General features: G+C 41.7%; 1 protein-coding gene across 1 annotated transcript in view; it reads right to left on the reverse strand.

Moving 5' to 3' along the window:
- PLPPR1 (phospholipid phosphatase related 1) overlaps positions 1 to 25,304 on the reverse strand; it is a 135,709-nt gene that overhangs the window by 28,981 nt on the left and 81,424 nt on the right. The window contains exon 3 of the mRNA XM_030003749.1: positions 6,892 to 7,080. Coding sequence (XP_029859609.1) covers positions 6,892 to 7,080 — 189 coding nt within the window. The remainder of the gene's footprint in view (positions 1 to 6,891; positions 7,081 to 25,304) is intronic.

Below are 25,304 nucleotides of genomic sequence, written 5' to 3' on the forward strand. Positions count from 1 at the left end.
CTACAAGGATGCGTGTGGCTGCATTTTTAATGTCACAAATAGAAAGAGCTAAATTAATCAAGTCTGCAGGATTCAAATAGCAGCCAAGAGGAGGAGCAGATACAGGGAAGGCACTGGCTGTGAGACAAGCTATGTGCAGAGCACTCAAAAACAGAGAATATAAGCAGATGAGGGTTATGGGGCTCTCAACCCCAATCAGCCAGTTCAGAATGACTCCACACGAATCTCCCTGGGAAAAGCAGGCCTGTTCACCAAAAGGTGACCTTTGTGAAGTGCTCTAGCAGGTGTTTCATCAGCACTGGGTTGCATTGGCCAAAAGCAATTCTGGTCTTTTGCATCACGGTGTATCTGAGGACTGCATTAGCACAGCTGCCTGTCAGCAGAGAGACACTCTTCAGGCGCTCCATGGGATCTCATGGCTCCATTCATCTGTCATTAGTTAAACAGCAGAAAAGATTCACTAGCGCCACGGAATGCAGAGGCACAGAATCACACAGTGATTTAGCTGGGAAGGGGCCCCAGAAGCCTTCAGGCCATCCCCTACTCAAAGCAGGGCCAGCATAAACCACAGCGTTGAGCAGCCACGTTATGAATGTCTTCAGGAATGGAGATTCCACAGCCTGTAGGGGAGCACTGTTTCAGTGTTGGACTACCCTCATTGTAAAAAGATTTTTCCTAATATTTAATCAGTTTCTTTTCTGGCAGCTTGTGTCCATTGCAGGGTTGCTTCTTGTGCCTTCAACAGTCTGTCTCCATCTTCTCTACAGCACCCACTAAGAAAATACTGACTTACACTTAGTGTTGTTAGTTCCTTAATTCCTTAGGTCTCCCTCGCAGTTAGCCTCAGGCCCTGAGGGTTATTGATCTGCCATCCTACCTGCTACCTACAGTGCCAAACATTGACACTACACAGCTGAAACTCCATGGTCAAACCTGGGCGGCAAACACTAAGCAACATTCATACTGAGAAAAGACACCTTAGGAGAAAAGCGGTCACTGGGGTCTGTCTTGGCACCCTCCCAGGACACAGTATTTCTGCTGTGATCTGCAGCCAGGACCCTGACCCAAGCCTGCCTGGGAAGGCAGAGGTTTTCCCTGGTAACATCAGTAACACCGCTGGTTATGAGGACTAGGCACCTGCTGAGAGCTCTCTCAGACACTTTCTCATCTTTGCCATCACCATCTAGACAGGTCTTCTCTAGCCCACAGGGATCAATACTGTATTTTGCATAACTATAAGAAGAAATGAAGCAATGTCTTCAGCGGAACATTGCAGACCCAGCTCACCCATAATCTTCTGAGAATAAGACCTTAATCTGCATTCAATTACTTATTATCTCATTCTGGTTTTGGTTTTTTTTTGTTGTTGTTTTGGGGGGATTTTTTGTTTTGTTTTTGTTTGGGTTTTTTTGTTGTTGTTCAATGAAAACAACAGCAAAGAACAGTTAAAAGTCCAAGGAAGCAAGGTGCTAGAAAGAATAGGAAAACCATCTAAAAGAATGATGTTTCTGAAGCTTGGGAGGTAAGTGCAAGTTGTAGAGAAAAGTTTGAGCAGTTTCCTCCTGCTTCAAATAAATCTGATCAACACTGTAATTCATCTTCTAATTAATAATCAGACCAGTTCAGTTTGACTGATTCCAACATTATCTGAAAACAAATACTCCTTTGCACAAATTAATAGCACTGGCCAGTTAAAAATTACACGCAGGCTGCCACTTCCTCCCTGGAAATGGAAGGAAAGAAACTGAAGATTGCATGAAAACAGTAGTGGCACTTTCTATTCTACTTTAAGGAAGCAAAGAATGGTGCCCTTGAAGCTTTCTGCTGCTGTTCAGTATTCATTTCAGTGAGCTGGCTCTGTTCCTAAGCCTCTCTGCTCCTCTCGGGCAGGCAGACAAATCACAATGGATGGAGCAGTGCAGGCAGCAGCTCTGAACTCTGGAAGCATTGTTCAGTACCAGCTGGGGAATTGGCTGATTTGCAGCAAACTTGTAATGGGGAAAGCCAGTCTTGAGAGACACTAATGAATGTGGTGGAGTCATCTCAGAGTAATTTTAAGGAAATGGCTTGAAAATTTTATGTTTGTGCAAAGCAACTTGTTCCACTTTAAACGTTGTTTTCATAAAGTTCTCATAGTGGCAAAAAATAAAAGAATTATTATTTCTTACCCCTCCCTGCCTCAGTATTTTGGAATTGGCAGTGCATTGAAATATTATGCTTTCTCCCAGGCTCTGCATAACATGCTGCTGTGGGACAGGTCACTTTTAAATTCACCAGACCTGTGATCATGGAACTCAAGCTCCGGTGTTTAAACTTTCAAGCTGCTCTTAGTTTTTAAATTCCCTATCACTGGAAAAACAGCTGAGTAAAATACCTACGCTATACTTACCTCAAGAAAAAGGTTTGCATTCTAAGACCTCCAACTTTGAAAAAACCCACAATTACTCTCTGGCTAATTTCACACTTCCTGAAGTACCTATAACCACCAAAATGAGGGGTTGTCTGTCTAAAGCTCTGTAATGCAGAGGTCAGCTATTCAAATGTGCAGACATGTTGCTGTAGGCCACCTGAAGCCCAAGACAAAAGCAGTTTTTGGAAAGTTGGGAACTTTTGATCCTTTGAAATGCGGTGGAGGCAAAGACTGCAGTTCTGTGCTATTCTCAAAAGGCCACAGAGACAAATATCCTCCTTCTCACTCCCCTTCCCTGGCTTCCAGAGACTGGCTGGTAGGTATAGTACCTAAGTGCTTGCCATGACTGTCAAGAGTGGTACATTCCTGTCTGCAAAAATTAAAATGTTTTAACCATAGCTTCTGTTTTACTTTAAGACAGGCTGAAAGCAGGCCTATACCCATCTCAGCGTGACAACAGCAACGCTGGAAATTTAGCAGTTGTTCAATAACCAACTGCCAACAATGTCAATATGACTGACATCAGCCTGCAAGAAGGGGGAAGATTCTGAGAAAAAAAAATAAGGCATTGGAAACAACTGGCATGAGATGAAGATGAAATCATACATATCTTACAAAGCTCTTTGTGGCACCAGAACCTACAGATAAAATACAAGTTCAATCCAAAACAGACAGGATTCCAGGAATCCCCCTTTTCTACCAGTGCCATCAGCAAAATTTACTACTTGAGTCTGAAGATGTATGTTTAGGGGATAAATCACTAAACCTGAAATAAAATTGCCAGTTGTTTCTTTACAAAGAAAAACAAATTTTTCCTTATGTAGGTGCAATTTATTACTAAATTCACCATATCCTACTACTTTGCTGCAAAGATGCTAATACCACCACACTCAGAAAATTAAAAATTAATAAGGCAGATGAAAGCCTTTGACCTATCCTCTGTGGAACATTTGGGAGAAAAATGCATTTCACAGAATGGAGTCAGGCATACATGATTTTCATTTATTTAACAGTGTTGTCATGAGATTCAGGCATCTCCCCTTGCAAGAAACTCTCATTATCGGAGTCTAAGAGGTTATCAGTAGGAGCATTAAAAGACTTTTGTAATTCTGATGTATTATGATTAACTACCCAGTGTAGCAGAAAAAAATGGTTAAACGGAGTCAGTGGCATCACATGTTTCAAGAACAACAAATAAAACTGCAGAAAACCAGGCCAGTCTCATTTATTTTGCCACTAAAAGTGCAGGGAAATGCACATACAGTGGTACCAACCCACAAGAGCACTTCTGAGAAGTGTTGTCAGGGAAGAAATAAAATACATGCATTCGTTTTCCCCATGGCCCCTGTCACAGCCAAATGACTGAGACACCAAGATATTCCATTAAATTCACAAAGATGCTCCCTTTTAGCTTGAAAGCATTATAATACCTCACAGCTATGATGAAATCAGGGCTTTGAGTCCTCTCCAGACCTGTGCACACAGGACTGCACTTAAATGCTGCTTGTGTCTCAGATGAGGGAGCATGTACTGACTCCTAGACTATTTTCCATTGCTCCAGAAACACTGTTTACTAGTACCATGAGTGCTCCATTGCTGCTGGGTTCCACCCATTCTAACAATAATCACTACTCTCATGCCATGAGGTGTCAGGACAGTGGTAACAGGCAGGCAACACAGAGAGATCAGATTTACTACTGTAAATCCTTTTAGCCAAACCAACCAATTTGCTGTCAGAAAGTGAAGCAACAGGTGTCTTGCAGAGGAGAAGCAAGTAATTGTAAGGAGGGACTTGCATTACCTTTGACTTAAGTAATTTCTTCACAGTGGAGCTGCAGGATGTCAGCAATTATTCCTGAGAGCAAAGTGTAGAGAGTGAAGCTACAACTTAACCCACAGTGAAGGCACACAAAGCTCCCTCCCACGAAGCACAGCTGTGTGGGTTGTTTTGTTTGTCAGGTTTTGGGGTGTTTCTTTTTTTAAAGAGTACAATCATCACAGTATAAATAGAAATGGCTGCACTTGCTCCTTTCACTGAAATCCCTAGGAGATGCAACTGGATGAAACATCTCTTCCCAGACTGTGACAATCTGAATGACAGGCAGCATCCGTTTGGGTACCAGATGACAGCTGAGGATACTCACACTCTGAGTGGTCTGACCAGCAATGCAAGGACTGAGTTTAGGGAGACTCTGAACTCACTTTCTGTCTCATTTACTAGCTTTCTATAAACAATCATAGCCAAAACTCAGTCTGCAGAGGGAAGACTGGACGAAAACAGCTACAAGCTGAAGCAGAAGTCTGAAATTAGCCGGCAAGGAGAGAAAAGTCTCTCAGAAAAAGATCGGAATGAGAAATAAAGTGAAATTACTCATATAAAAACAGTGTGCTCTGCGCCAGTCAGGAGGACAGATAAAGATCCCTCTGACATATGCTCTAGTTGAAGATTAGCCCAATACTAAGTAATAATAATTAAATAATTAAATAATGTATTAATAATACAATACACTAATACAAATAATGCAAATAATGCATTAAATAATGTATTAATACATACTACATTAAAAATGGAAAGAAAAATGTTTTCCCAGGAAAGTTTGATCCATTGTCTCCTTGAGGTTGTACGTAGAGATCACAATGAAGCATGGTGCAAGGAGCCCTGTGCTGTCCCTGATCATGTCTTCTCTAGCTGAAGCAGTACAGCCAGTGTAACAGCATAGCTTAACTCAAGAAGCAGAGCTTACTATTTTATATCGAGCACTGGATCCAGTCATCTTGGGTGATTACTGTACTTCTGGACCCAGGCTAGCATCTCTGCACTTCTTGCACTGTATGATAGTCACACCAGCTCCACACAGCACTAAGCCGAAGGTCTCTGCACCCAAAAACTTTACATGACATTCACTACTGTCTTTCATTCCTTGTGTTTAACATGGGCTATGGAAACTACAAAACCAGCATTGTTCATCTCCTGAAGAAGACTCCAATTCAGCTTTCCATAAATAAAAGTAACTAGGAAAAACTTCTTGGGCCACTGAAAAGAAAGAAAATGCTGATCCAGTGAAGCAAAACCTGAACGGTTTGCAGCAAACTTTGCCAGAGCAAGGATTAAAACAGAAGATCCAAATAAAGAGCAACATTCTTATTACCACTTGCCCACCCAATGCCATATTGCTGAATCAAGAGACAAACTTCCCACTAACTTCATTGTTACCGCATCAAGGCATGGTAGTGATACTCAATCTCCCTTTAAAAACACTGCCTGTGAAAGTTACTTTCTAAACAATGGCACTATATTTGGGGGAGGGGGAGGGGAAGTTGGAGAAATGTAGTTATTTTTTCATTTGCAAATCATCTATCACTGCAGCACAAAGTAAAATGCAAATCTTAACATTCAACTGAGTTTCAATACAGAAAATAATACTGTTACTGCACAGGATTTTCATAAACTCATGATGTAATCCAATTCAAAACCCCTACTTATTTTCAGAAAGTGTCCTGTACCAAAAACCATAGCCTTTTCTGCAGATCCCTTTCACATTTCTTAACACTTTCTGTGTTACTTTGTTTCATGCATTAAAACTACTGCAGATCAAAACTTAAAAGGGACTATGGTCCAGCATTCACCTTTCACATGGAAACACATCACGTACAGCTTTAATCAACTTTTGAAAGGGATGCAAAGCAAAATTAATATAAGAAAGAAACACTAAAGATAAAGAAATAAAGAGAAAGACATAAAGACAGAGTCTGATAGGAATGTTTGAATGTAATTAGAAATGCAGAAAAGCTGGCTGTTTGTGAACTTTCCAACCTTCTGCAAAGAAAATGGTAAAGGGCCAAAGTTTTGCTAATCAATGACTGCAATAATCTGTTTGGAATTGTATGTACTTAGCTAATTGCTGCTCAGAACAGCTACATTGCAGCTTACTGGCTGGATAGTAACAAAAATCAGGCAAAAAAAAGTTAAGTGGATGTGACTGCCAAAAATAAAGAGCTTACAAATAAAAAGGAAATAGCATTCATATTTTTCTTTGTCTTGAGCATTTTTCTGCTCATCTAAGCCTTTTAAAGCCCTTCAACAGTCCTTTTAATATAGCAGCAAATAATCCTGGATATACCGCATGTCCGACCCAGGTTTTACTTCAGCTTTATCCTGTTTTCTGATTTCCAGTAATACATCACCTTTGCATTAGAGCCTCTCTGGAGCCCAGGCAATTCACAACTAATCACTGAAGTGAGCAAGCTATTGTAAAAGGCTTAACAAGCTCTAGTCCTCAATCTTGCATTGTGATTACCTCAGAATAATTACTTCTGGAGATAATTGATGAAGATCATATTAGGCTAAGGCGAAACAGAGACCCGGCTAAGTGTAAATCAATTACAGCTGAAAAGAGAGGAGAGGGGACAAAAATATTAAAGGACTATTGCCATTATTTATGGAGCAGTCATGGAGAATTCAAATAATTTCTTATACTTACAATAGCTGTTGGAGTGGAAGCCAGCACACAGTAGAGCACAAGAGGTGAAATGAAGCTCTCATCCTCTGTGCCAGGGTACGGTTTCATCAAATTGCCATCCTGACAGAAGAAACCCTGGATATGCACCTGAAAAGTATCAGTGCACTCGAAGTAGTAGGCGAGCAGAACAGTCCCAGCCATGATGACAAGCTGAAAGTACAACATGGTCACAGAGACGTTAGTTGCTTTTTTAACAGATGCAGCTATGCCTTCGAGCTACTCTAGTCCTGCAGACCATCCTCCCCTTTATCGTCACCCTGACAGCCCTTGCAATAATGGTGTGTGAGTGAGTCTGTTTCTGCGCGTCCGCTTTGCAACATCTGTTACATAAACCTTTTGGCAAACAACACTAATGAATGTCTCAGATAGGAGTGGGTCCGTATTGTAGAGGGACGGGAGCTTCGACAGCTACTTTATCAGAGGGCATGTGAGTGTCAATGGCAGCAACAATCAATGAAAGCTAGCAGAACGAGGGGCAGCGCTGCAGGAGCCAACAGTAGTGACAAGCTAAAACCTGTGCACAGCAGTAGGGAGCTGGAAAGGATTATTACAAAGGATAAAGGAAGCTAAAGCCAAAATGCTTCCCCGCTGCAGCTGTAAACTCATGCTGGGGAATGTGCATCCTGTGCTAATCCAGAAGAGCCCTCTGTGTCCCAGATGAAGACTCATCCAGAGGGAAATCTGCCTCCTGCCACTCACCTTTCCTTGGAACCACTGCTTGCAAGTAAAGCTTTAGAAGTCTACTCAGAAATCCTGATTCCCTAACAACTGGTTGGGGCTACGGTGCACTGCCTGGCTTCCCCACTCCACCACAACTGCTTTTGAAAAAGACTCTGGCTTGAGTCTGGATCTTCATCTTTACACATAAAAACTGCAAGGAGCCTTTCTTGTCTTTTTTGGTAGTTTACTGCTGGCTAAATGGGTTGCTTGGAAAACTTCGGCTATCAACTTTTTTTGTACATAGCCACAGTTACTGCACATGAGCTATTGTCACTGTCTGTGTCAGCTTCCCACGCTGCTTCAACAACACATCTCAAAATGATCTCACACACAAAGGTTGTCGCTAATGACCTCATGAAGTTAAGCGGATATACTAATTCATCATTCTTCTTCATTCTCTGCCAGACTGCAAAGGAAATCTCACGTCACAATTCTCATTTTCAAAAATAGCAACATTGATTCGGAAATTATGGCAATTACAGGATCTGATTCAGAATCCTCTTTATAAAGACTACTGCCTCCTGCCACTATTACAAGAGTTATCACATATACAAGTTATCTTGCCACACCATAGAAAATAATAGTAATAAAGGAAGTGAAATAATGAACTCCAAAGTGGCTTGGTTTTAGTATTTTTCACCAAAATTTCTGCATCAAAACTGTGTTGCTGTGAGATTATTGTAAGAATAGACCTTTAAAAAATAATTTCAGCAACTCCGTCTCAAAGGTACACTTACAAGCTATCCCTGCATTCCTCTGGCCTAACCTTGCATGTATGTTCTGACACACAAGACAGCCATTAAAGTCATCATCTATTTGAGTGGGTGTTGGATTAAAATTAGAAAAAAAAAATGAAATCAGAGAAATCACTTGTGAAAGTAGAAGATCACAGAATCACAGAGTGGTTGAGGTTGGAAGGGACCTCTGCAGGTCATCTGGTCCAATGCCATTGCTCAAGCAGAGACACCTTGAGCCTGTTGTCCAGGACCATGTCCAGACGGCTTTTGAGTATCTCCAAGGATGGAGACTCCACAGCCTCCCTGAGCAACCTGTAAGATAGACTTAAGTAGGGCAAAGTGAAGGTGAAGTTGAGAAATTCTGCACTCTCCCCCATTTTTTACCTTCAAAATTAACAATATCATTCTGTAGCCAGATTCTAAAAACCACAGATTAATTCCACCTCTGGAAAATACAGCCTGGATTGTTTAATGATTTTAGGTCAACCAGTTAGCTCTATGGGTTCAAACATCAACTTCTGCTGATTACAGAATTATGGTACAAAGTTAAATTTATATAGACAAAGCACATAGCCCCTTTTTAGAAGCTTAAGCAAGTAAGAATCTACATAATTATTTCCCCAAAAGATGCATATTCTCTATTTCTCCCACCCTGATTTACAGCATGAATGTAATATATCAACATAAAATGTTAATAAAGCATTTGTTTTCTGAAGATTTTGGCTTCCTTCTGATGACTCAGTAACTTTAAGATCCAGAACTTTGAAATCTACCTCTCCACAATGAATTGCAGATAAGCCAACCATGTATGGGCAGTACAGGGCAGTTTCTCTCTGCCGCTCCTTCCCGCTCACACTTCTGCTATGTTCTGCGGTGTCCATTGGAGACAGCTGGAACTGGCTGGAAACTTGAAAGATTTAGTCTGTATATTTTCTCCTACGCAATATCTACCTCTAAAGGTGTGTGAACAAATGTATTCTCTCGCATAATTTTATCTGGATCATATAATAATAGCTTTAGATGGAACTGCTAGAGTATTCAATGTCTTAAACATGTAGCTGAAAAAGTACTTAACTTTTCTCAACTTTCCTTGTTTATCCTGACATTTTCAAGACCCCATACCTGCTCAAAAGGAATTTTTTTTAACAAATAGAAAGCAAGATGCTGTTATTTGTGCTTTCCCCAGAGACCTTTACAGCATCCTGGATGAGTCAGTGGGATGCCCTATAAACAAACAAGAGTCCTATAATTAAGGACTTAATTTAACTCCTTGAGCAGCTTGGGCAACTCAGTTTTATAAATTAACATCAGAGGAAGGCAATGACACTGTCACTACTCTACCTGACATGCCCAGATAAACACGTTTGAGATTACAGAATGACTGGATACAAAGGTGTTTAAGCTCAGTTCCAGTGCCTGGTAAGTCCTGGGCTGTCAGAAGCCAGAACTTCTTTTCCTTTTCCCTTCCCTTTTTCTCTTCCTCTTTCCCTTCCACTTGGTGACTATTTCGTATGTATTTATTGTGGCATGAGTGAGATTTTTGTTGTTTGTGCAGGAGAAATTCTAATCATAACTGCTCAGCAGTGGTAATTTGTGACCGAGGAATGATCTGGCAGGAAGGGCAAGAAGGCCCAACTGCAAGAAGGGGTCAAACTGTCTGGAAGCAGGGATGCCAGAGACAGCAGGACTCCCTGCAAGGGAGTGAAGTTTCCCATGGTGATGAGATAAGAAATAGCTGCAGCATTGCCTTGTACCCATCCTGGAAGGGGAGCGCTCAGGGGCCCAAGTTCAGGAGCCACCTCTGCGCAGCGGAGCTGGGGCAGGGGGTGGACCCACAGCTGGGCTGAGGTGACCCACGCAACTGCTCTCGGGATCGGTGCTGGTGCAAGTGTATATAAGGAACTGGCTCCTGATGCATCTCTGCAGACTCCCTGTAGAACCACTTATGGCAGTAGGACTCCGCCCCAAAGCATTGTTCATTAATTTTTTCTTTATATTGAAGCACAAACGTGTGTTTAATTTCCCTCAATGGGTACCATAAAAATTCCCCAACATTTGTTTTGATTTACTGGTCACAGATGCCTTAATCAACTTCAGTCCCCTAACCTTTTTTGATTTCAAAAGCTAGGACTTAAAATGACAAATGCACAAAACCCTAATTTTTGTAGCCGTCAGTTTGCAGTGGATAACAACTCTGCCTTTTCTCCCTGTTTTCAGGTTTACAGTCATTGAAGGAAGCAGTGAAGAAGAGCAGGTAGGCTGACGTAAGATAAAGACACAAAACATCCAGTTATATAATTCAGAAAACACAATGCAGTTTAACACTGACATTTTGCAGGGTTTTTTTATTAATCCTTATCAACTCACTTTCTTGAGTTTACTTGGGAAAAATTAGAAATGCTCAATAATTCACTTTAGAAAAGCAGCCAATGAATAGAAGTGTCTAAGGTGCTTAATGGCCTCCATTACCACAGTATTTAACCATGTCATAATCCTTAATGTTTATCATCACTACTCCATTGTAAGATAAGAAAATGCTCTTATCACTATTTTACAGAGAGGGGACAAAAGCAGAGGAGATAAAATGACTGCCCTTAGGTCACAGTAGAGCCTGTGGCACAGCCAAGATTTACCTTTCTTCTGGACCAGATTTTTCTGGATTAGTCAATAATCTGCACATGAAAAAGCTCAATGATACATGCTTAGGTCCTGATTCTGCACAAGCTCATTCATGATAGTGTGTCTGATTCACCCCCATTTAAAAATTCCTACTTGATTTTAGATCAAGCTTGACAAGCTGGACTCAAACAATTGATGTGGTTTTTTTCCTCAAAGCCAGCTATTTAAATGGATTAATTCTGTAGCATTTAACACCTGTCCCTTGCCACATCATTAAATTTTGCGCCAGTCTACAAGCCCACACTGATTCTGTCCTTGCAGACCTTCCTATCACTGTACACCCTTGCTCCTCTTTAACTTGTGGGAGTTCTCTGCAATCAAAAAATCACTTCCTTAAATGTGCAAGATGTTTATGAAGCAAGTCTTGCAATCTTCTTTGGGCAATCAGTAATTGTTTGGTGCAGGTGCTAATCAGGTATTAGTGTAAGATTGTGTCCTGAGTATAAAGAAAGAGAATCATCAAAATAAGCAGTACAATTCAGTTGCACTAATCCCAGGGCTACTGGGATGCATCCAGAAATCCTTCCCTTCCCTTTAATACTCTGACAGCATAACTCAGGGTTTTGGGTTTGGAGCGGGTTTTTTTTGGTAGCGGGGGAGGGGCCGCAGGGCCGGCTCCTGTGAGAAGCTGCTAGAAGCTTCCCCCGCTCCAAGTCGGACCCGCCGCTGGCCAAGGCCGAGCCCGTCAGCGACGGTGGTCGCCCTCTGGGAGAACAGGTTTAAGAAGGGCAAAACATTGCTGTGCAACAGAAACTGCACTCAGAGAGAGGAGTGAGAACATGTGAGAGCAACAACCCTGCAGACCCCCAGGTCAGTGCAGAAGGAGGGGGAGGAGGTGCTCCAGGCACCGGAGCAGAGATTCCCCTGCAGCCCGTGGGGAAGACCATGGTGAGGCAGGCTGTCCCCCTGCAGTCCATGGAGGTCCACGGTGGAGCAGATCTCCACCTGCAGCCCGGGGAGGACCCCACACCGGAGCAGGTGGGTTCCCAAAGGAGGCTGTGACCCCGTGGGAAGCCCACACTGGAGCAGGCTCCTGGCAGGACCTGAGGATCTGTGGAGAGAGGAGCCCACGGAGCAGGTTTTCTGGCAGGACTTGTGACCCCGTGGGGGACCCACGCTGGAGCAGTGTGCTCCTGAAGGACTGCACGCCGTGGAAGGGACCCACGCTGGAGCAGGGGAAGAGCGAGGAGTCCTCCCCCTGAGGAGGAAGGAGCGGCAGAGACAACGTGTGATGAACTGACCACAATCCCTATTTCCCGTCCCCCTGCGCCACTGCGGGGGAGCAGGTAGAGAAAATTGGGCATAAAATTAAGCCCAGGAAGAAGGGAGGGGTGGAGGGAAGGTGCCTTAAGATTTTGTTTTATTTCTTATTACCCTATTCTGATTTGATTGGTAATTAATTAATTTTCCCCAAGTCAGGTCTGATTTGCCCTTGACAGTAATTGGTGAGTGATCTCTCCCTGTCCTTATCTCAACCCACAAGCCTTTTGTTATATTTTCTGTCCCCTGTATGACTGAGGAGGGGAGTAATAGAGCAGCTTTGGTGGGCACCTGGTGTCCAGCCAGGGTCAACCTATCACAAGTGGTCAAGTGGTGAGGAAACATTAAACACCCCGTCAGACAAGGCTCTCCTTACAAATAACAGAAGATGGAGACAACAATTAATTAGAAGCCCATCCGATCCAGATGTGCTAGCAGCTAAAATGCCTATTTTCACACTGAGGTGTGAGGGTAGTAGTTACATATCTCCCATTAGCATTAATGGGAGTTAGCAGTATGAATTCTTAAGGGATCAACAAAAGCCTCCGTCTCTACAGCAGTTTGTTAAGCATCTGTTCTGTACTGTTTTATCACAAATGACATGCCTTAAAAGGTTCTACCTTCACACTTCTGTGTGACCTATCCAGGTCTGTAGAAAGAGGAAGAGCATATCAGACAGTAAAGGCACGTAGAATCTCTGACCACAGTGAATTAATGTTTTTAATGGATGATAAGAATCTGGCCAACTGCATAATCTTTTAGGTTGCCAAGGGATTGGATGTAGGAAATAATCTATTTTCTATGAAAATATTACCAAAAAAAGAAAAAGCAGCTAGAGGAATGTGTGAAGAACAAATACCTCACCTGGAGACAGTGAGAAAAATAACCTATATTGGACTTCAACTTAACAGTAAAATAATTCCAAGTGAATGGTTTCATTACGAGCAACCTGATCTAGTAGAAGGTGTCCATGCTTATGGCAGAGGTGTTGGAAATATTTGATCTTTAAGGTCCCTTCCAACCCAAACCATTCCATGATTCTATGATTATGCTGAATAACCATATATTTTACAGTGTGAGAATAAATACGAAAGCCAGTGATCTTCCTAAGCTGCCACTCTTCAAAGTGTTTTCTCTCCCTCACCTGATATAACTGATTTTGGAATTTGATTCTGAAATCAGTTTTCTTATGCAACTGTGGCACACAAAAGTCATGGTCTGTTCTGAGAACAGCCAATTACAGGACGTGGCTTTGTTACATGAGTTTTTAAGTCCAGTCAGCATGGTGCCACAAGCTGGAAAGCAGCTTGGAGGCAGAGAGGGTTTAATAGCACACAGGCTTTTGAAGCTGGAGCTGTGTAGAAATCAGAGTTGTCCCTGCAGAGCTTCTTAAGAGTCCATTTCAAGAACTAATTGTATTATTTTACCATTTTAGCATTTAAGTTGGGACTAGGTATAGTTTATAAGGCTGAAGAAGACACTCTCAGACAAAAGAGGACTTTACATGTTCCTAAGGCACTTGTTTCAGGAGAAGGAGTTTTGTGAGAGTAGCATGACCTCTAAAAATATTGACACCTAGTTAAAAACTGTTTCAGCTTCTTTTTTATGTAACGGTCCTTGAAGAATTTCTATGTGCTACACCACAGAAACTTAATGTTACCTAAGAGCTCATCCACATAAAGAAGCTGGATTTCTCCAGCTCTAGCTGTGTAGTTAAAGCAGTACACTTCTCCTAATGGCAACAGAGACATAAAGGCATAAAAATGCTGTAACTGGTACAACTTTTTCATATGTAGGAAATCAAGTAAATAACAGTATGAGGCACCTTAATTATCATGTGTAACTCAATCCACTCTACACACTGCTCCAACTCTCTCAGTTTAAAGCATGGTTTTCAACCTTTTAATTTGCAGACCCTTACATTTTACCAGTGATTCTTATGTAATAAATTTAAGCCTACTTTCTTTGACAGGTAACTGTGACCCATGGATCAATCACAGGCTGAATCTGTCAGCTTGAAGGGAGGAGGGACACCTACCCACACATTGTGCTGTGTATTATAACTGTAAGTTTCTACATAGCCAAGGTCTGAATATAAAAATTAATCAAGTCCAAAGAATCAGATACAAATATCTTTGCATTTGCTCAGGTACCCAGGTAGGATAGGAACAATCCAAGATACTGGGTCCAGTTTGTTGGAAGCAGTGTTTGCTAGAAGACTGACGCAGAGCTGACAGATTTCTGAACTCCAGTTGCAGGGGCCCATTACAAGCTATAATCCTCTGGTACTCCTATTAATTAAAATAACATTGCAACTGTTTTTTCAAAGTTAATAATTCTCCATATCGACAAAAAAATCTGAGCTGCATATGACTTGCTATTATTTTGGGTTTCCACTAGAGGTGGATTTGCTTGTAATGGCTTTTGTTTCTGTCTCCTCCATTGATTCTTTTGGGACCTGTAAGAAGATGGGAGGAAGACCACCTTCGTACTGATGGTACTCCTGGGCCGGTGCCTGGCAAGGGCAACTCCTACAGATATTGCAACAGGAGATGGCACATGTGCTGCTCCAGAAAGAGTGAGAAGAGCTTGGAAAACATCCCTCACCCTTCCAACGGAACAATAACAACATGCCATGAACAAACTCCGTGACTCCTTGGCTACCTTCCCTCTCAAGACTGCTGACAAGGGTGCTAAGCATGTTCTAACCTTGAGGGTGATTCCTCTGACATCAGCACTGGAAGTTGTGTAAGCTTGAGGGGAGACAAGGTGCCGTATCAGATCAATGCATCACATGATACTGTCCTGGCAAAAAAACCTGTTGACAAATTTTTCTAGATCCACTGAAATCTGACACTGACTTTATCAGCTAAGATAACTGACATCAACAGCAGTTTGCTCACCTTTCTCTATCCTACATACCCTACTTGCTCAGCACACATCTCCTTTGTGGTGGAGAAAATTCAAGAGATGGACATATCTTGTTTCAAATTCTGGGCTATTGGCTGTCTACTACAGCAGAAATGGGTGTGCAAGCATTTGCCATCTCATGCTGTGGTTGTCCAAGAACCACATACCTGCTTCTGACAGAATAATGGATGAACAATTCTGTCCTATTGGCTTTTTTTCCCTTTTCTCACTTGTGACCATTGCCTTTGTAAGGAAACAGCCCATTAATTCAAAGACTATTAAAAATGGTTTTACAAACAACAAAGGAAAATTCTTTATAGATCTACCATGCTGTTTCCTGAGGATGCTGCTAATGGTGATGCAAACTTGCTTGTTTAAGAGCCACCACAGGAAAGCATGTATGTTGTAGGCCAGATGGACTGCCCTCTTTGCTTATATGTCAAGCTAAGTGTAAAGTGGGTACTTCCCAATTGGTCCTGCCTTCCTGTTAATTCTTGGTGTTGGTGACTTGAGTACAAGAAACCGTACACATCTACATAACTCAAGGTCTGCACTTCCAGCTATTCTGTAGCTGTTTAAACCACAGGCTAATGCATCGGATCCTGTAACAGATGCACAGAATTTAGGTGTCAGATAGCATTCCGAGTTCTGTTTTCATGGTAAGGCTGCGACACCATTGAGCAATGCTCCACAGTCTCCTCTCACTGATAAAAATCAGTGCTTTAGTGCTACAAAATTTGCTGGCCTTTCCCTACACACCTTTCTCTATTAACTTTCTAATACTACGACACATGTGCAGAAGCGTACCATATGCATGATGCTGCTGTATGAAATATCCACATGGCTATGAGCTGCAACAGTCCTTTCACAATCTCTCTGAATTCCTGCTGAATGGGAAAAATGCACAATCCTCTGCATTCATAAGGCAGTATCTGTGCAAGCTACTGATGACTGGGAGCAGAGCTGGCTTGAGCAGGTATCAGTTTCCCTGCAGAATGCGTGATCTTTTGCTGGGACCCTGCACACAGGGAGGACAGGAGAGCACTAGGAGTGCCTCTGTCCCACCCCTGCCCAGCCTTCACCCATGTTTCTGGGCCCAGTACTCTGTCTTGTGACAGCCTGACCCTGCTCTCACTGAATTCATCACACTCCTGGAGAGGTGGGCTGCCTTGGGACAGCTTCTTTACATAAACTCTGCCTGTGAAAGGCTAAACTCATTCTGTGATGCTTGAAAGCGACAACAGAGGTCTCCTCACTCTCTTCAGAGGGAATGACACACAGTGGTGGATGTCCCTACAAGCTTTACATGGTCAGCCAATGCTACAGACACTTGGACAAGATTTTATGGACCTCAGAAAGGCAGGGAGATGTATGGACAAAGGGGAAAGATTCAGCAGCACAGGTGTCGGAAACAAAAAAACACAATAGTGTCTTCTTAATCACTAACAGCAGAGGAAAACCATTTCCCCTGTGGCCTGAACAGGGAGGAAATTAATCCCCAGCTCTCTTATGGACTCAGGTAATACCTGTGTTGTTATATGCAAGGGAGTCTCTATAAAAATCAATACTAATGAGATCTTTTCTTTTAGCTAGAAGATAGATAATAAATGCTGTGAAAAGGCCTGACATTTAGCTCCCACAAGCATAACGCTGAATAGCAATACAACTGTTCAACCTTTTGTAATTTCTCTATTTTGGCAAGCTATATTTCATTATAATAACCTGCTTTCTGTACAAAATTTTAAAGATTCCTTCTCTTCTTTAAAATTTAGTTCCTACATAGTCATGCATCATCACTTTGTCCCTTTTACTAAACAAATGGTAGAAAGGGTTCATATGTGACAATTATAACGGCTTTTTTGTTACTGCTTTTGTGACAGCACAGGCCTTCTTATGGAGCAGACTTAAAAGAAATGTGATTTATTTAAGATCAATCCAGTTATGATTAGATATATGCTGGATTTTATTTTTTAATTTAAGGAAAGTGTTGATGCACAGTAGTGTTAAATACTGAGCTTGATCCAAAGTAGATCTTTGAAGGCTTATCAGCAGGGGGCATTAATGCGACATTAAATTCCAAATGCCAAACTACCAAACAACCATGCAGAGTCTGTAATGTTTTATGTTTTTAATATGTTTCGTTTCTCTGCTGTATTTTTCACAAGATCATCTCATTTTTTAAAGTACAGCTGGAATTCCAGGCCATTTGCTGATAGTAGCAATTTGTTTAATAACCTATTACAGGCTTCATCCTGATTTTAAAAAGAAGTCTTTGTCCCTGTTTTATGTAGTTTAAAAGAGGAGAGGCTGATTTTATGACCAGTAAATTTGCAGCCAGCAATTTCAAAGGGGATTATCGCCAGCAGGAAGAATAGAAAAATAGATGGGTTCAACACTCATGGAGGATATTTGTTCACGAGCATCAGTTGCTCCCTGACATCAGATCTTGCACATTTGAGGAAATGACTGACAACACCCAACTTTCCTACGCTTGCACTCTGACAGTACCTACTGACCTGGAGAAGAGAAGTACTTCCAGGAGGCAATTTTTAAATAGCACCATTTCCCCCTCAGAGTGCCCATTTCACTCTCCACTGATGGACGGAAAAGTAACCATGCCGATAATTTAAATTCTCGGTTACGAAGAATGAATCTAGGTGTTCATGTCAGCAGGATTTTGTCTTGTGTTAGTTTTACTACACTAACAACAGAAAGAATAAATTTTTTTTCCTAAACCTTATTGAAGGCAATTCACAAAGCTTCTCTGTCAGAAAGTCAATCTAGTGACTGAAGGGGTCAAAGTTAAAGAGGAAGAGATAACTCGCACATTCCCTCTACTCCTGGGTCTTTTACTCAGGGTTGATCCTTACTCCTGGTACAATGTGGTCTCGTTCTTACTTTGTTCACTGTTAGCATAAAAGTTACTGAATCTGGTCTGGTCTTCCTGTATTAAAAACTATGTGTCATTTACAATAATCCACAGTATGTCCATATGTGTAGCATAAAGAGCCATTAATTTAATATTTTGACAGGAATTACATTCCTTGGGCTAGCACTGGAGATTTTTTCCCCACAATAAAAAGCTGGAAATTTAGCTGATGTTTTTAAGCTAAAGTTGAGATTGTCACATCATCACCTGACTTCAGGAGTGGAATTTTTAAGAATAATGAAGAACAGTTTTAAATACACAGTAACATTGGGACCTTAAGCAATATTCAGATGACACTTACATTAAGAATGTGGATCATTAAGCTGTTTGTCTGCTACAGTGGCAAACTACTCTCTAAAATTACTTAGGTCTTGCTTTCAGGTCCAGACCCTCTAGCTTTGGCTCCAGTATCTGGGACATCATGGTATGTCCCACACTTTTTCTGTCTCTCATATACACATCCTGTAATTCACGTAACATATATTCCTCACGGACATGCAACCTGCTGCCTTTGTTATGGCAAAACCCAGTTAAGCAAGAGTAAAACAAAATGTGCTCCTCAAACAGCTGTAGTAATAAAGGCCTTCTCAACTTCTGTGAAATTGGCAGCTATCTTCTGTGTGTGAAAGTTAAGATTCCTCTCTTAGCAAAATCTGATGCTTGTACTATAGTTTTCCTTTAAGACCCCAGAAACATGGAGCAATATTGAGTCTGATAGCCTTCCTGATAAATGTCAGGATGAGATTTATACAAGCAAGGGGAGAAGAGAATTAAACTTCCATCTGTCAAGAGGGAGAATGTATCAAATTCTTTAATTTTTATTTTTATTTTGTACGTGAAGAATGTTATCACTATTACCAAGTGTTATTAAAACCTCCAGGCCCCAAGTACAGTATATATTTTCCCTTGAGCAGGTCCCATGAAGCTTTTTAGCAGGTGGCATTAATGCTCTATCCAGTTCCAAATGGCACACAGCCAGGAAACTGCTGCTTCCAGCACTTAACACCTTAAAATGATCAACAAACTATGGCAGAGAGTAAGTGATTTTCTTAGGAGAAAAAGGCTGTGTTAAAATGGCATCTGTTCTGAATGACTTTTTTTAGCAACAGAAGCAGAGTATAGATATATTTTGACTACTCTGATATTAAATTAGAAGCAGCCAAGGGCATCTTTTCTTTTCTTTTCTTTTCTTTTCTTTTCTTTTCTTTTCTTTTCTTTTCTTTTCTTTTCTTTTCTTTTCTTTTCTTTTCTTTTCTCTTTTAATTTCTTTTCTTTTCTCTTCTTTTCTTTTCTTTTCTTTTTTCTTTTCTTTTCTTTTTTTCAAATGAAGAGAACATCACTGAACTTTTTAGTGTTCAGGCATGTACCAGCACCAATAATGCCTACATAGCACCTCCAATGACAAGAACAGGCACTTTTTTTTCAAAGCAGCCCTATACAGGTTTCCGCAAGTTTAAAGACTTGCTGTTGCAATAAGAGAGAGAGAGGAAAGAGAGAGATATTGAGGTCGCAGATACATATACCACTTGGAACTGAGCGAAAATGAGTTACACTCCAGGACTTGTTATCCTGCATATCTAAGGCTTGCCCAAAACAAACAGTACAAAATCCTGGGATCATCGTCAGGACTTCTTAAGGGAGCTCTTATTGACTCCACGAAATCCAGCATCTAACACATTAATAAAAACTTTTATGTTTCAAGCATCATACAATGAGCCACTGCTAGAAACAGGTGCTTTGGAAGAACTTGTTTGGTTGGAATACTTGGAACATTTGTTGCTGATTCTTTTAAGTCCAGTCTGAGTTCTTTGCATCTCATGAAACTGCTCATAGGAGGGTTAGAAAATAGAAAACAGTCTGCCAGGACATCCTCAAAGAACTGTTCTCCAAATTGTGCTTCAAAGGATTCAGTGTTTGCTCCTCTAAAAAATGAGATTCTGTTCTAAAATACAATAAATCAACCTCTAGCACTGAGCCAACCAAGGCTTCTCCCTCCTAATCTATGTCCTATCCCAGCCTCCCGATGGAGGGCATGTTTTATGAGGCTTCAGTAGGTCCAGTATCTCAGCACTCACTACACTAAACTGCTCCCTGGGGAGTGAGTCCAGGCACTGGATATGTATCTGGGGAGCAGATCTTCCCCCAGTTATCCCCCTCATAATGGAGTTAAGTCTGTCTTCCCTGAGCTTAGGGCAGATTTGACAATTGACTGTAATACAAAGAGCATTCTGCAGTGCAATAAAGCCTAACAACACTCTTATGACTACAGAAATCAGCTACAGCAGCACACGGGCTCAGGTGATGCACAAGTACCCAAATGAGGTATACACTGGGGGTAGACGGGACAGGACAGGACAGACAGTTGTCTTCTCATGACATTTTCACACCATGTGAGACGTTTTTAAGAAAGAGGTGCTTTAGTCATGAACAAGACCTTGTAATCAAGAAAAGGTTGTCTGGATAAAGTTCTGCAGCTTGCTTTTCACTGGAGATCATTCTGGATCTACCTAATGGTCTGTTTCAGCCTCAGAAATATCTGAATTCATGAAACTTGTTGGAATACTTAAATATTGCAATATAGCAAACTAATGAAAGCCTTCTAAAACTCAGAGCAACTCCAGAAAGTTTAATGAGAATTTGGTGTTGAATTTGTCCTTCCAACTTGAAACAAGATGTGTTCTTCTGTGAAAGGGCTGTTTTGAGTTTGATTCTTTTTGACAGCAGTTCTTAACCTGGACTATGCTGACATGAGTCACCCAGTGCCCTAGAAATACTGCAAAATCTTGTCATAATTAATTATCTACCTAATTTCAGTAACCAAAACACAAAATTGAAGTTTATTTAGTTTTTATGTACCATGGTCATTCCATGCAAAATATGGATTTGATTGGCACACACACGTGTTTTATTTGTGTAAGGCTGTGTGCTCCAGAAGTATCCAATTCAAGGACTACCCTGGAAAGTTGAAATGCTGCCTTTGGCTAAAACAACTTCCAAGTTGCTATACAACCCTGAGAATGGTTCACTGACTGATGGTATTTCACTGTAGAAATGGCTCATAAAAGCTGTTAAATCTGTCATGCACTCTAAAGGCATTTTAATCTAATGACTGTTTTCACTTATATAGAAGCTGTCAGGAAAATCTATTCCTCAAATGACAAGGAGCAACAGATCCTGACAAGACACAGGATTCTGGCACTACAGACTAATATATCTTTTCAGTATGTTTTTCATGATTGCTCTGTGGTATCTTCATGTGGTATCTTTAAGCAAAGCTGTTCACTGAGACATGCAGAGGTACATTTTGATTTCTGATGTGTCCTTGCAGGTTGAAAAGGAAGCATTTTTCTGAAGATTGAAGGGACTGACAGTGGGAGAATCAGATGAAAAGGAGAACTAGGATAAAGCAAAATACAAAGGAAGAAAGATCTGAAGAAAGTGAAAACCAAACCACACCAAAACACAATCTTTACTTTCCCTATGCTTGTTTTCAGATTGGGGACTTAAGCATTAATGATGGAGTGGGTGACATTTCTAGCAACACATTTGAGGGAAGTTCAAGGGAAAACATAGTCAAGAGGGGACTTTTGCCCACCTGGACCTCTAGACAAATGCCAAGGTATGCTACAGCAGAATAGCCTACACAGTAGTACATACTCTCCTCCCAACGAATAGTTGTTTATTCTTGTACCCCATGCATCCTTCTTTTCCTGAAAATCATTCCTGGCCTGTTACTTGGAAGAAAGGAGCTACCTTCTTGCAGACAGCTGCCATGGGGTCCACAGACCATTGCCTCATCCACACATTACTCTTCCAGGAAGACCAAAGAAGCTATAAAAAAGCTCCCCATCAGGCTGAGATCTAAAAGCTGCTGGGATCGTATCTGGCCAAAAGAAGGGGAAGCTGTTTTCCACTCCCCAGCATCCCTGCCTTGCAGGCTCATGGAAGCACCCCTCCAGGGAGGGAAACCTTACAATAAAGTCATAGAGTAACTGTGCATGGTTAGGAAGGGCAGCTCTACAGAGAGCCCATCCTCTCACCTTTCTCACACTGAGAATACTTTCCAAATCTGCTCTCTCCTTAGACATTTTTGCCCATACTTTCATCTCTTTTGTTCTGGTCATCAATCTGCCTGTTAGGAGAGAATCTCAATCAGAAACCAATCCTGTCAGGTTCTTAAAAGATGTTGCTTTGGGCAATTCAAATGTGAGTAGAAATGAAGCCTAACTCCAAAGCAAATCAGTACATATACCCACATTTATATTTTAGTGAACACTGGAGGTAGACTGGCAAGTTGGAGAGCTGTGAGGTTTCGAAGAAGAGCAATAACTTACATTTTGTTCTTAGACAGAGCTATTGTTCTACAATATTTCTCAACCCAGAAAATCTGATGGTAAATGTAAAGCCTCAGAGAAGCCAAACACCTAGACACTACATTCTTGGGCCCCTTTCTGCTGCCTTTGAAACAAATGGTCATGTTGCCATTGATTTTGAAAGGCGTTAACAGCCAGACCTTTCTCTGAAAGCTTCATTATTTATGGAAGTGGTCTGGGTAGGTGTTTGGGGTTAGAAATGGGCAAATAATTTCGCAGCAGTTAAAGGTGTACGCAGAGACAAGAGGCTGCAGTCAGATCCTTTGCCACAGCTGTCTTTCCACAGCAGGGGCTCTCCCTCCTCCACACTGGTAGTTAACTCTACAAGACAGCCACCCAGGCACATAGCAAAAAGGAGCACATTTTATTGCTCTTTTGCTGTGCTCAAACTACTGTTCCATTAGGAAGATTTTCATAGGCATTCAGATCTCTACTCTCCTTGCTGTCAGTGAGTGCTCACTTGTGTGTGCCTGGACTGTTCCTTTCGTTCATAAATGATGCTCTGATAGTTTCATCAATTACAACAAATGACAATTTTCAGTTCTTCGCCCTGCTGCCAAGTTCTTCTTTTATTATTATTAACTACTTCTTGCAGCAGTCTCTCTAATATTCTCCCTTTCTTTCCTACAGTGGCATGGCACTGACACATTTTAAGCGTCTGTTTAATCCCTCTCCTTCTCCCATATGCATAAAAACACTTCATCATATTTTTAAATGACTAATGCTTCAATATTCCTATTCTGCTACCTGCTGAGGAAAAGAAGAAAGAGAAAGGCTGAGTAATTGTGTTTCAGAGACAGCAGCTTTACAGATGACTGCATTTATTTATTACTAAAATATATTTTAAAATGTTGTGCTGGTGTGATGGAGCTATAACTTGATAAATGTTTAGTTCTAAGAAAAAAGTATTTTCTTTAGCTATGAAAAATTCTGTTGATAGTTCAAGGCCATTAAAGAAAGCAAAGACTTACAAAGAGAAGACGTGAGTATTCAACTAGCAGCTACTGAAATGCACCTGGGTTTTCTCAGACACATGTGATACAGTCACGTCTCAGACTGAAGCAAAAGTCAGGATAAAAGACTTCATATGCAGATGCTGAGATCCTGACCCTAGCCAAAGGAATAACTGTAGACAAGTCACTCTGCGCCTCGGTTTCCCCATCTGTAAAACTGAAATATACAGCTCCCCTTACAACCCATGTGTTACAGTAGTTATCTCAGCATTAAGGAGACCTGGCGAATGAGAGAACAGTTATATGGAGCCACCAGCTACAAACATGTCTGAAGAAGGTGCCAGGCTGCCATCTGTAGTTCACAGAACTGCTGGGGTTGACATGCATCTCTGGAGATCATTTAATCCGACGTCCTGGCCCAAAGCAGCGTCAGCTACAGCAGGTTGTCAAGTCCAGTTGGGTTTTAAATATCTTCTACGACAGAGACTCCACAACCTCTCTGCACCACCTGTCCTGGTGTTCAATCACCCTCAAAGGAAGAAAGCTTTTTATTTGTTAAATGCCATTTCCTGTTTCAGTCTGTGCCCACATCCTCTCAGCCTTTCACTGCGTACCACAAAGAATCTCTCTTGTACTGGGGAGTCCAGCACAGCTCTCCAGATGTATCTCACCAGTACTGAGCAGAGAGGAAGGATGATCTCTGCTGACCTGCTGGCAATGCTCCTCCCAATGCAACCCAGGAGGTTGTTGGCCGCCTTTGCTGCAATGGCACATTGCTGTATCATGTTCAACTTGTCCACCAGCATCCCCAGGCCCTTCCCCCGTCACAATGAGGAGATCAGTAATCATGCCGAATACTCCAAATCACTTTCTTGTCCTTCATTTGTTTAGAAATGGTCTCCAGGATTAGTTGTTCCATTGCCTTAGCAAGGACCGAGGAGACACTGATCAGCCTGTAGTTCCCTGGATCATCCTTCTTCCCTTTCTTGAAGATAGGAGTGACATTTATTTTTTTACAGTCCTCAAAAACCTCACCCTATCATCATGACCTTTCAAAGATACTCGAGAGTGGCTTGCAGTGACACCAGCCAATTCCCGCATGTGCATCCTGTTGGGGTCCCTGGACTTGTGTCTGTCCAGTTTGTTTAAATGTTACCTAACCTGATCCTCCCCCACTGAGGGTGGCTTACTTGATCCAGATTTTCCCACCAGTCTAAAGGGCCTGGGATTCCTGCAGGCCAGCCCTACTGAGGCATGGAAGGCACTGAGTACCTCTCAAACTTTTCTGTGTTCTTTGTCACCAGGCTCCCTAACACATTTAGGAGTGGGCCCAAATTTTCCCTAATCTTCCTTTTGCTGCTGATACACCTGTAGAAAGAAACCTTCTTGTTGCCCTTCATATTACTCATCTGATTCAACTCCATGTGGGCTTTGGCTTTTCTTACCCCACTCCTGCATGCTCAGACAGTGCCTCTGTATTCCTCCTGGGTCACCTGTCCCTGCTGCTCTTTTGTACTTCCTTTTTGCATCTGAGGTTAGTCAGGAGCTCCTTGTTCATCCATGCAGACCTCCTGCTGCCTTTGCTTGATTTCCTGCTCATCAGAATGAACTAATCTTGAGCTTAGAGGCAGTAATCCTTGGAAATGAACCAGCTCTGCTGGATGCCTCTTCTCTGCAGGGCTGTATCCCATGGGATTCTTCCCAGCAGTTACTTGAGCAGGCCAAAGTCTGCTCTCCTGAAATCTAGGTATGTGATCCTACTTTTTGCCTTGCTCCCTCTTCTCACAATCCTAAACTCCACCATCTCATGGGC

This window comes from Aquila chrysaetos, chromosome Z (genome assembly GCF_900496995.4).
Source record: "Aquila chrysaetos chrysaetos chromosome Z, bAquChr1.4, whole genome shotgun sequence".
Taxonomy (NCBI): domain Eukaryota; kingdom Metazoa; phylum Chordata; class Aves; order Accipitriformes; family Accipitridae; genus Aquila; species Aquila chrysaetos.